Source organism: Drosophila pseudoobscura, chromosome 3 (assembly GCF_009870125.1).
Source record: "Drosophila pseudoobscura strain MV-25-SWS-2005 chromosome 3, UCI_Dpse_MV25, whole genome shotgun sequence".
In the NCBI taxonomy this organism is placed as follows: Eukaryota; Metazoa; Arthropoda; class Insecta; order Diptera; family Drosophilidae; genus Drosophila; species Drosophila pseudoobscura.
The window spans coordinates 18,902,611-18,912,960 of record NC_046680.1 but is presented as its reverse complement, the minus strand read 5'-3'; the positions used below and the strand labels follow the sequence as shown (position 1 = coordinate 18,912,960).

The 10,350-nt window shown below is 44.8% G+C and overlaps 1 protein-coding gene across 2 annotated transcripts; it reads left to right on the top strand.

Moving 5' to 3' along the window:
- Positions 1–3,711: 3,711 nt before the first annotated feature.
- HmgZ (HMG protein Z) lies at positions 3,712–10,317 on the top strand. Of its 2 annotated transcripts, none has more exons than XM_001361634.5 (3): positions 3,712–3,925; positions 9,621–9,853; positions 9,923–10,305. In XM_001361634.5, exons 2-3 carry the CDS (start codon positions 9,695–9,697, stop codon positions 10,103–10,105), a joined length of 342 nt encoding a protein of 113 aa, XP_001361671.2. In that variant the 5' UTR covers positions 3,712–3,925; positions 9,621–9,694; the 3' UTR covers positions 10,106–10,305. The 2 variants fall into 2 exon arrangements, with proteins under 2 accessions (XP_001361671.2, XP_015040506.1); XM_015185020.2 differs by lacking the exon at positions 3,712–3,925 and adding an exon at positions 5,325–5,477 and having other exon boundaries at positions 9,923–10,317.
- Positions 10,318–10,350: the final 33 nt, after the last annotated feature.

The window sequence follows — 10,350 nt, the reverse complement described above, 5'->3', positions numbered from 1 at the left end:
GCTTTTGGTTTGCAGGTGGTCGGTCACGACCCCCACCTGTTTTTGGTATATGAAAATTCCTTGTGGTTTCTAAAAGGTTTATAAAACCAAATCATTTCCAGCCGTAGAAAAAACGATTCCGTGCTGAATCCTTGTAACATGGACTGTGACACGATCCAAAAGAGAGACTCGATAAAACGATAAACATATGTACGCTATAGAATACACCCAATAAAACATAACGGTAAACTCACAAAACCAAGTACATTGGATCCCATATGGCAAGCATATTGATTTGAGTAGACGACGCCAATGGCAAATGGCAAATGGCAGACGGCAAAGATGCAACGTTAAGGAACCGACAACAACAAGTGCCCCTGTCCCCTGTCCGCGGTCTGTGCCTGTGCCTGTGCCTGCATCCTGCTGTGAGTACTACTTCACGGCTGTGCCTGTGTGTGTCCCTGTAAGCTGCAGCATTCACTTACCCAAGGCAAGCCATCCAGTTCCATGAAAGGTACAAACTACTCGACCATCCCATCAACATACATACTCGTACTCGTACTCGTACTCGTACGCAACCATGTATTTGCAGGCAAAATGAAGCCCAAGTGCCAGATTCAGACCATGTCCAGGTCCAGGTCCAGGCAAAAACAGAAACTAAGCTGGGTACGCAAGAGTATGCTACAAAAAGGATAGGGAAAGGCACAGGATATGGTTTGAGGAATGCACAACCCAGCTTAGACCGTCTATACTTGTCTATACTCTGAAGTCCAAACGGAGATACAAATTATGGAACATCCCAGTGGGGGGCGGGCAGAATGGAATGTCTTTTGAGTTTCCACTGAATGAATGGGAGATATAATGTACCATCTAAATTAGATGACTGAAAGATTTAATACTGCCAGTATATTTAAAGGATATGTTTTAGGGATGCCTAGTGAGCCATTATCATCTGCAGGATATTTCCGGCCGTATACTCTATACATAACTTTTCAGCTCAAAATTTAGTTCCCAATAGAGCATTTATGTCTCGATCTGATTGCTGCCCCATTACACTCTGGTACTTTGTTTCTATACTCTCTGTCGCTGACGCACACACTCCATGCAGTACATACGAACGTATGCAGGCTCGTTATATCCACATCCTGTGAAAAGTACGCCTCATGCGTCCCCATTTCGATGAAGCGTTCGCCTGCTCTCCGGCTGGATGGCTCGGTCTCGTTAGGTTGTTCGTTTTTGCATACTCCTCTCCAGGCGTATGGGACCTCATGCCACCCCTCGGAGAACACCCCTTCGCTGCTGCCATCAACATCATCGTCGTCATCATCCGCTCCGTTTCGTCTATGCCCGACAATTGCCACCACCGAAAGCCGCTGCCAGTAGCAGCGTCGGCAGTCGACCCGACTGCTGACTGCAGCCCATCCGTATCCCTCACCTCCTCACAGGAACAGAGGCAGAGCTAAAGCCAGAGACAGAGTCGCACAGTCAGCCCGAACCCAGTAGAACCCAACACCAAAGGCAACCCATGCATCTCCCATGCCATACCACCATCCCCACCATACCACGATATCATCGTTAGCTTTACGGCAGTGGAAGGCTCTCTGTGTGCTGCTACACAGACAAGACTGAAATGAGACGACAAACAACCATAATAATCGACCGACCCACTGGCACTGTGGGCCAAAGCCCCATGCAAAAAGTTATATCGCGAAAAAAATAGACGTCCAAGCAACGCAAAAGCAACAGATTAGCAATGCTATGCTAAATGGATCCTGAAACATTGGCAGGGATTTCAAAGGTGTTTTCTAAACAAAAGCAACCCCTCAATGGTTGTTTTTGCAGAGGTCAATGATCTTCAAAATGGGAGCTTTTATCGCATTTATTGTAGCAGATCAATAAAATTAATCTTTAAGATTAAAATTTCAGAAAAGATTCTCCTGTTTACTACTGGAGGTTGAAGATATTACTATGTTTCTAAGTGTAGATCATTCACCTATTCATATTCGACTTGATTTATTTGATTGTTGATACAACATTTAATATGAGTACAATTTTTCCATGGTAAAAGATGAAAGATACAATAGAATATGTACCTTGATAAGAGAACGGTAATATATTGAAGATCTTGATAATTTGATGACAGATTCAATGTGTTTTCTATTCTATACGAGATGATACAAATCCGTAGAGTTCGAATTGCAACATTATGCTTAGCTAAAGATCGGTTTTGTCATTTAAAGTTGCACAAGGAATCTGGTTAATCCAATGAGCAGTTCAGCCCGGTACTTCTCCAAAAAAAATGCACCACCAACCGGCAGGCAACATGAGACAGACCGGGTCTGGTCTGTCGCATTCAGGTCCACAATATCCCATTGCCTTACATACCCTACAGGCGAACGAGTGGGGAACGTTGATTTCATGCTCTGTGCGCTCTGTGGCTGTCTGTTCGCGTGGATACAGATACAGTCGCACACACAATGATACATGCATACACTCAGTCCCGTACATAGTACGACAGCAGTGTCGACACGTACAACGGCCGCCCGTCGCCGCCGTCTGTTTGCCTCTCGGCCCCGCTACCCCCCAATCCACATCCACTCCACACACTCTCGTTCGTTCGGTGCTTTTCTCGGTTCGTATTTTCGCTGCGGCCTCTGCTACTGGGCTCTGACTGTAGCTGTACTGCGGGCCTCTATACAGCGAGATAGAGTCCATACGGAGACGAAAAACATGCGATTCTGGTCGCACCTGGAAGTGCGCTATTCTTTGGTTGAAACGAATCTTTCAGATATCTTGGGATTTTGTTTGATTAGGTACAGATTGAATGATGCCCAATCAAATGTCGTATTTTTATCTACGAATTGTGGTTTTAGCATTAGAAGATTGAATGTCTAGATTGGAAGTTTTGGTACAATTTAAAATATGGAAATGTTTTTGGCAAACATTTTTGAATCTTTTTGATTTAGCTTGGGATGAAGTTAATTGGCAAACCACCCCATATCATGTATTTCTTAATATTTGCAGATATCATTTGATATATAAATGGTTATAATTGTGATAGTTAGAGATATCCCATCTGTTTCACTAAAATTTCATTAAAATCCATCAAAATGTACCCCAATTTTAAATGAGGTCTGATAGATTATCCATTAACCAACATATTCTCATACTTGGTACACCTTATGCCAGGGCTTAAACTATCCAATATTGTAGTACAAAGCAGACCATGCTATACCATACATACCATACAAAACGATACGAAAGCAAGGCAAAGGCAAAGCAAAAGCAGGCGGCCATATTCAATGCTCTGACTCTGCGCTCTGTGGCTCTGTTGGTGGTGCTGGTGCTGCTGCTGCTGATGCCTCTGCCTCTGTCCCGGGCACCCGGCTTCCGTCCATCTGCCGCCTGTTCATATAACGAACGAATTTCAGCTCTACTACAGACATACACCCACCCATACAACGGTAGTCGACCAGCCAGGCCAGATACACACGTACGCTGTAGTGCCGCATCTGTGTGTGTTTGTCGATTGCCTCGCACATAGAGCGACGAAAACTGCTCTGAGCACCGCACACACACAGATACAGCAAACGACGTGCACGGATACGGCAGACACAGATACAGATACACTCGGTAGTGCCTGAGTTTGCGTCGTACCCGTGCTTCGTACTGCTGCTTTGCTTTGCTCTGCTCTGCCTGTGGCCTCTCATGGCTCTGGCTCTGGCTCTGTGGCTGTGGCTCGTTGGCTGGCATTCACTCAGTGTATTTGATATTCCAAAGGCAAGGCTGTACTACGTACCGAACCAAACCGAACAGACTTGAGTTTTTAGTAGAAGAAAATTTATAAAGTGAACAAACAGCAGGCCAGTAGTGAACGTTGGTGCAAGATACAGAAGATTCGGTGGAGGTGCAATTAAAAGGCAAATTACGCGACATTTTCGTACGGGTGAGTGCTAAGTGTTCCACTACGATTGATTTCTAACTATTCCATCTGTGTGGTCTGGCCAAAATGCGCAGCCATCGTGGCCATTTATTATATAAAATTTGCTAAATAAAATAAACGACCCAATTTCTGGCGTGGGCATTCTCTACACTGGGGTTTTGCTTGGGCCTTTGGTTAGGTGGCTCTTGGTCGGGCCGCGTTGTAGTCGTCGTCATCTCGACATCGTTGTTGCTTGCATGGGATTGAAATTTTGAATGGAGGGCGCGCGCGAAATATTGACGGTTATTTTTTGAAAATTTATATCGAACCACAAGTGCGCTATGAAGAATCTATGCCCCATTCGGTGATTACCCAATCGATTACGCTTGTAAATGTCAAATCAATATTGTAGGTTAAATATTTATGCATTCATTTCTTGGAAAAAAAGCGAAAAACATTTTTTTTTCATCTTTTGATTTTTTGTAAAGTTGTAAAAAATTTCTATGAGAGCGAAATGCTGGGAGAGGTGATGGTGATGTAGGGGAAGTATTAAGGGGGAGAGCTTGTGGAAGAGGGGTTTTTTTGCGGGAAGGTGAGGGGGAGGCAGGTGGGCGGCAGTGGGCAGCGTTTCGATTTAACATGTAGAGGGGTTTTCGCAGCAGAGGGGTATGTGTGTGTCAGAGGGGTAAGCGTTGACGGCGGCGCCGCCAAATACTACTAGCATTTCGTTCCACACAGAGCTTACGGCTCCGCTCCATGCTTCTATATGGTTAAGCGTGTACAGTCGCGGCAAAAATAGTCGGAACATGCGCGTCTTGTCAAATTGTATGGGAGGTAGGGGAAATGCACTCACTCAAGGCATGATTAGTCAAGAGCATAAACAGGAAGTGTACAACAAAACTTTAAAATTATTTTCATTCTTCAGTCGTATTATCTTTTCCCCAATTAATTTCACCATAAATAATTAATAATAATTTTATGAGCCAAATCAGCCCTGCCAATGTGCAGCGCCTGCACTGTGCATGCGCTGTAAGAACTCTTGAGGGCCAGCCTGCTCGATTTTGCGGGACGCCTCTGTGCGGCCACCACAAAAACGCAAATTATTTCCCTCTTCGCACGCACGCAGCAGCAGGCGGTGCTGTACACTCTCGTTTTGCCACCACTGTGTACATACACAGCTCTCCAACGACTCTGTGTGTTGGTTGGCTGCCTGGTTCGTTCGACTCTACTCTCTGATACTCATATACAGATACTTTTGCTGCCTCTGCCTGTGCCGTGCCGTGCTGTTTGATGGTCTCGCTGGGTACGGCGCTCGTTTCGTTCGTTCGTCGTTTGCCTCTGCTTTGCCTTTGCTTCTGCTTCTGCCTCTGCGTTTGCTTTGCCTGCGTTTCGCTTGCTGGCGGCCTGCCTGGGCCCTGGTACAGCTGCTTCAGTTGATTTTCAGTTCAGTTCAGTTCAGTGTTCGCAGTACGTTTTTCGTTGTTCGGTCTCTCTCCCCAGCCAGTCATTCAGCAGAAACAGGCCGGGCCAAGAGTGAAGTGTACAGCACAGGCAGGCGACAGCAGCACAGCAAAACGTACGTAGAGATATGAGAATACGAGTATTTTTCATTAGTAGGGTAGGGGCTTCAACTCTTACACTGGCCTGCTCCAAGTGCTAACCAGCGCTGTCACAGTCGCCGTCAAATTAGTTGTTCCGCCCCGCTTTCGCGATAATTTTTGGTATTATCAGCATTTAATTGAAACGAAGTGCTCGACAGTGCATGGAAATATTAATTGTGCTCGCGATTAACTCAATTGATTTTTGTTTTGAGTGGGATAGAGGAAAATTAGCAAATGGAAAATTGATTCATTTTCCTCGAAATGATTGTATTTTTAAAGCATGAAACGTGTGAAACGTTGGGAAATTTAAATTTGTTATAGTACTAATTAGAGTAACTTTAACTGGAAGAAACATTTTCCGAGATTGATTCTAAGAAGTGATTGCTTTTAAGTAATATATAAAATGAGTATTTTGTAAGATTTTATTTCCCATGATAAATGGATATTGGCTTTAACCTTCTATTATTGCATATGTATGTGCTCCTCGGGCTATCCGCAATATTGCCTCCCTCCAGTGTACATTCCCCGCTGTATATTCTGCATCTGCTGCAGCTGGGCTCTTCGATTTCTGATCGGCTGTCGCCCCACACCCCAGACAGACCCCAGACGGCACGCCCGCTGTCCACCCACCTGTCGACATCTGCTGCGGCTTCTCCTTTGGCCTTCCTCTGGTGTTTAGGAACATTTCCAGGCTTTACGGGCATAATCCTGCCGCCAAGTGGCATTCAGTTTCGCCTCCCGACAGACCAGGCGGCACCTACCTTGATGACCTTCCGCATGTGCACATGCCTCAAACGGTTGACTCTATCCGTTAGTCGCAATACCCGTCGTTGGTCACGTTCCCGTTATTTGCACTGTTTTTTTGAAAGGAGTCCTGGGGTTGGCCACCATGTTGGATCCTTGTGGATCTTCGCACAGACTCAATCTTCCATCCACCCTCTGGGTGCAATCTTTTGGTTTGTTCGTTCATTTCCGTTTTTTTCCGAGCGCGTGCTGTTTTGTTTTTTGCGCTTACCCGTGCTGCACTCTCGAGTGCTAACTAAAAATGGCGCCAAAAGTTGTGTCATATAGCGGGACCCCAAACACACACACACACACACACAAACACAAACACAAACAAAAGAATAAAGAAGAGAGGTGTGTACTGAGAGAGCTTGCTTGATTTACAGCTACATATAAAGTTCTTTTCGCGCCACTTTTGTGCTGGTTCCTAATCTTATATTGGTTTTTTTGTGTGGGAAGATATACCAAAGAAGACCCAAGGGGTGAATTTTGCTGTATTTTCGATCAGTCCTGTATTGTTTTGGGAGCCCAAGCTGTTAACAGCTTTCGCGATATTACATCAGTGAGTGCTTTTAGGATGACAATGTATTTTTTTGCGATTTTTCAAAAGATTATCTTTTCTCTTCCTTTTACGATATGCTTATTGTTGCTACAGTTGTACAACCCTCTACTTTATTGTTTGCTCTAATATTTAATTAAACGATTTTCATAAACAAAATCCCTTGAGCAGCTATAAAAAACGTTTCAAATGTAAAACAGAGCACCACCAATGCGCCATCTATAGTTTTTCAATCACATTTCGACCGCCTTCCCTTTGATTTTGTGACCTGACTGTACCATACACTGAGAGAAACAACGGGTAGGGAAAAACGACCCTCAAGCGTGGGCATTATCAGCATTATGTACGAGCATTCATTCCCCCCATTAAAAGTCACCACTGTGCGTTCGCTCTCTGGCATATAAAGTACTCGCACTGGTACTCGTTTTTGTTATGGCTGTGGTTGTTGCAGCTGGGCTTCCAGTGCGCAAATCCCTGTAAAAATATCTACCCTAAAATGCTGTTACTGCGCACAAGCCTCGCAGTCGGTGGTTAGGTGGTGCCGGGTGGTTCTGGTTGGTTCGAGGTGGTTGCTTTTGGGTGGTGCTGGGCAAAAACACCATAAACACACACAAACACCCGTTCGGATAGATAAGCGGCAGCGTTGTCAGTTTTATGCCTTTTGGCCAGGCCGAGAGACTTTTCCGAAGCTGACGTTGACGCTGACTGCGTCAGAGGCAGCAGCAAAAGCAGCGACGGCGACGGAACAGCGACAGCGACGTCTGCTTTTCAATTTTAGATCGACAAAATGGCCATTTCTGTGGAGGCTTGGGGCCAGGGTTTCTGTTGCCTTATTTAGTATTCCATTTAATGTCCTATGTGTCTCTTTTGTGTGTGCCCTGTGTTTGTCCACAGTCTGGCATTCATTATGCAGGGGTTCCTGCCGCACAAGTTGCGTATGCGTAATGTTGCCAGCCCTGTTCACGCCGCGTATGCGTAATGCAGTGGAAAAGCATTAAGAAAGCTTCATGTGGGGCGATTGCCAGGGCGATTTGCCAGGGATTTCGAAGTATATGCTGTAGAGGCTGTTACCTGTATAATTGCCCCCGTTATAGCCGTAACTTTACAGATTTTTGTTCAATTTGAGTGCGGATGTTCATTGCTGACATGAAATGAAGCCGCCACGAGTCTAAAAACTTAAGGATTGCAATATTCTGATAGCTGAATTTATACTAAAATTATAATAAAAGAACTTATTACTATTTCTGGGAGTCCGCTTACTTTTTGCTATCGTTCGGAATACCTTTGCACCTGATTGCACCTTTACTCCATGATTGAGTTATTAGTTCATCGAATTAGGCATCATTCGGTGCGGAAATTCCTTATGTTCCAGGTACCGAGCGTTTTCCTTTTAATCCTCGTGATGCAGGCAGCAAAATGAAATTTGCAACCAGTAACGACAGATGCAGAAACATACACGGCTCCTCCATGCCACAACCCACACACACACAGACGTGGAGAGTCAGACGGGGAACAGTTTTCGCTTTCGATTTTCTATATCGTTCTCTCTCTCTCTCTTTCACTCTTCCGGCCGTGCTCTGCAGGCAAAATCCTGGCTGCATCACGTGTTGCGGCAATGTGCGAAGCCTCCTCGCCATCCATCTACGAGTTCCAGTTTCCTCCGTCGTCGTGTCTGTCAGTGTGTGGGTGTGTATCTGTGCGTGGTCGCGTTTAACTAGCAAGAATTTGCCGCTGTTTTCCTGTTGCTCCTGGACAACGATGTCATAGAATACATATACACACACACACTCGCATGCAGTGCCGTGGGGTTCTGGCCAATGGAGAATGTTGTGCAATGTGTGGAGGCGTCGGCATCCTGATTGATGCGCCACACTTCACTACCCTCCTCCACCCACACGACTCCCCGGTGGGTTCCTGGGGGCTCCTGGTGGTCCACGGTTCTACAGACAGCTTCCTTCAGTGCGCTTTCGAGTCGTTTGTTAACCCAATTCACGTTGCTTTCTGCTTCTCCCTCTCGTTGAACATTTGGGATTTGGGTCAAGTGCATGTCTTATGGCCATTGGGGGGCCTGTTGTCGCCGCTTCATTTGCATGGCGCGTACCCTATTCCGACGTTAGACCATTGTCATCCTACCCCAAAACAGCTGATCTGTGGATTGGGCTTGGATTCAAAATACTGACGCAAAAAAGGGAAAGAGTTGACGGGTTGATTTCCTGCAGGGATACAAACAAAACCTGTGTACACAATAGCCCCAAAAGTGCAATGCACTCTGTGTTATGTACAGGAATGTATGTGTGTATGTATATGGTGTATATAAAGTATACAGATACATCAATCAGCCCCCACAATTAACCCGAAATATTCCAGTTATAAATACTGATTATGTGCAGGGATATAATGTATCAAAAGTAAAGTATTCCATTGTGATAGGTTCTCTGTGTGTGAGCTTCAGAGCAAGGAATGTGTAAAGTATGGTTTGGTGCGCAGCTGGGGGAGTAATCCAATAGGAATATTTAATTGGAGCCCGTTTGTGTGTACACTGCACAGGTCAAAATGCAATCGTTTAATATTTAATGGGCAGAGGAAAGCAGGATGAATAAGCTGAAAGTATTTACAGTATGTGCAAGGAGAATTATGAACTATATTTTGAACGAAACTAGGAATAATATTTTTAAGTAACACCATTTCATATTCTGTCTGTTCCCTTAATATTTCCTCAAGTATTACTATGGTATAAGAAAGTAGATAATTAACTTGTTTCTTTCATCAATTGCAGCCATAATTGCCATTACTCATTGAGAGCTTCAAAGTTGTCCCTCGAGAAAAACCCATCCAAAACCAAATACAAATATGAGTGCAGCAGGAGATCGCCCGAAGCGTCCCCTGTCCGCCTACATGCTATGGCTGAACGAGACTCGTGAATCCATCAAGAAGGAGAATCCCGGCAGCAAGGTTACAGACATCGCCAAGCGCGGTGGTGAGCTCTGGCGCGGACTGAAGGACAAGACGGTAAGGAAATCAGAGTTCTATTTGAAGAATCCCCAGCTATAATATCATTTCGAATGTCTCACAAACTAGGAATGGGAGCAGAAGGCCATCAAAATGAAGGAGGAGTACAATCGGGCGGTGAAGGAGTACGAGGCCAATGGCGGCACTGATTCCGGTGCGCCCAAGAAGCGAAAGAAGATGCCCGTCAAGCCCGTCAAGAAGATCAAGAAGAAGGAGTCCTCCGAGGAGGATGAGGAGGACGAGAGCGAGTAGGAGGGATGCGAAACGGCAGCTTTTTGCATAAGTTTTAAAATACATTTTATTAATGTAATTTTTTAAGTGACATAAAAAAAACAAAACATAAAAAAAGAAACCAAGTAAAAAAAAAACTCTAAAAATATGAAAAAACCACACAAAAAAATTAAGTCCTTACATCTTTAAATATGCACTAGAAACCATACAAAACACCCACATCCACACACACAGCATAAACCATAAAAAATAAGTTAAATTGAAGA

Bases quoted from the DNA above. Each gene is read 5' to 3' on its own strand.
- HmgZ (XM_015185020.2), top strand. From the start codon at position 9,695: ATGAGTGCAGCAGGAGATCGCCCGAAGCGTCCCCTGTCCGCCTACATG. The intron at 9,854-9,922 runs GTAAGGAAATCA...CTCACAAACTAG, and splicing joins GCGGACTGAAGGACAAGACG to GAATGGGAGCAGAAGGCCAT.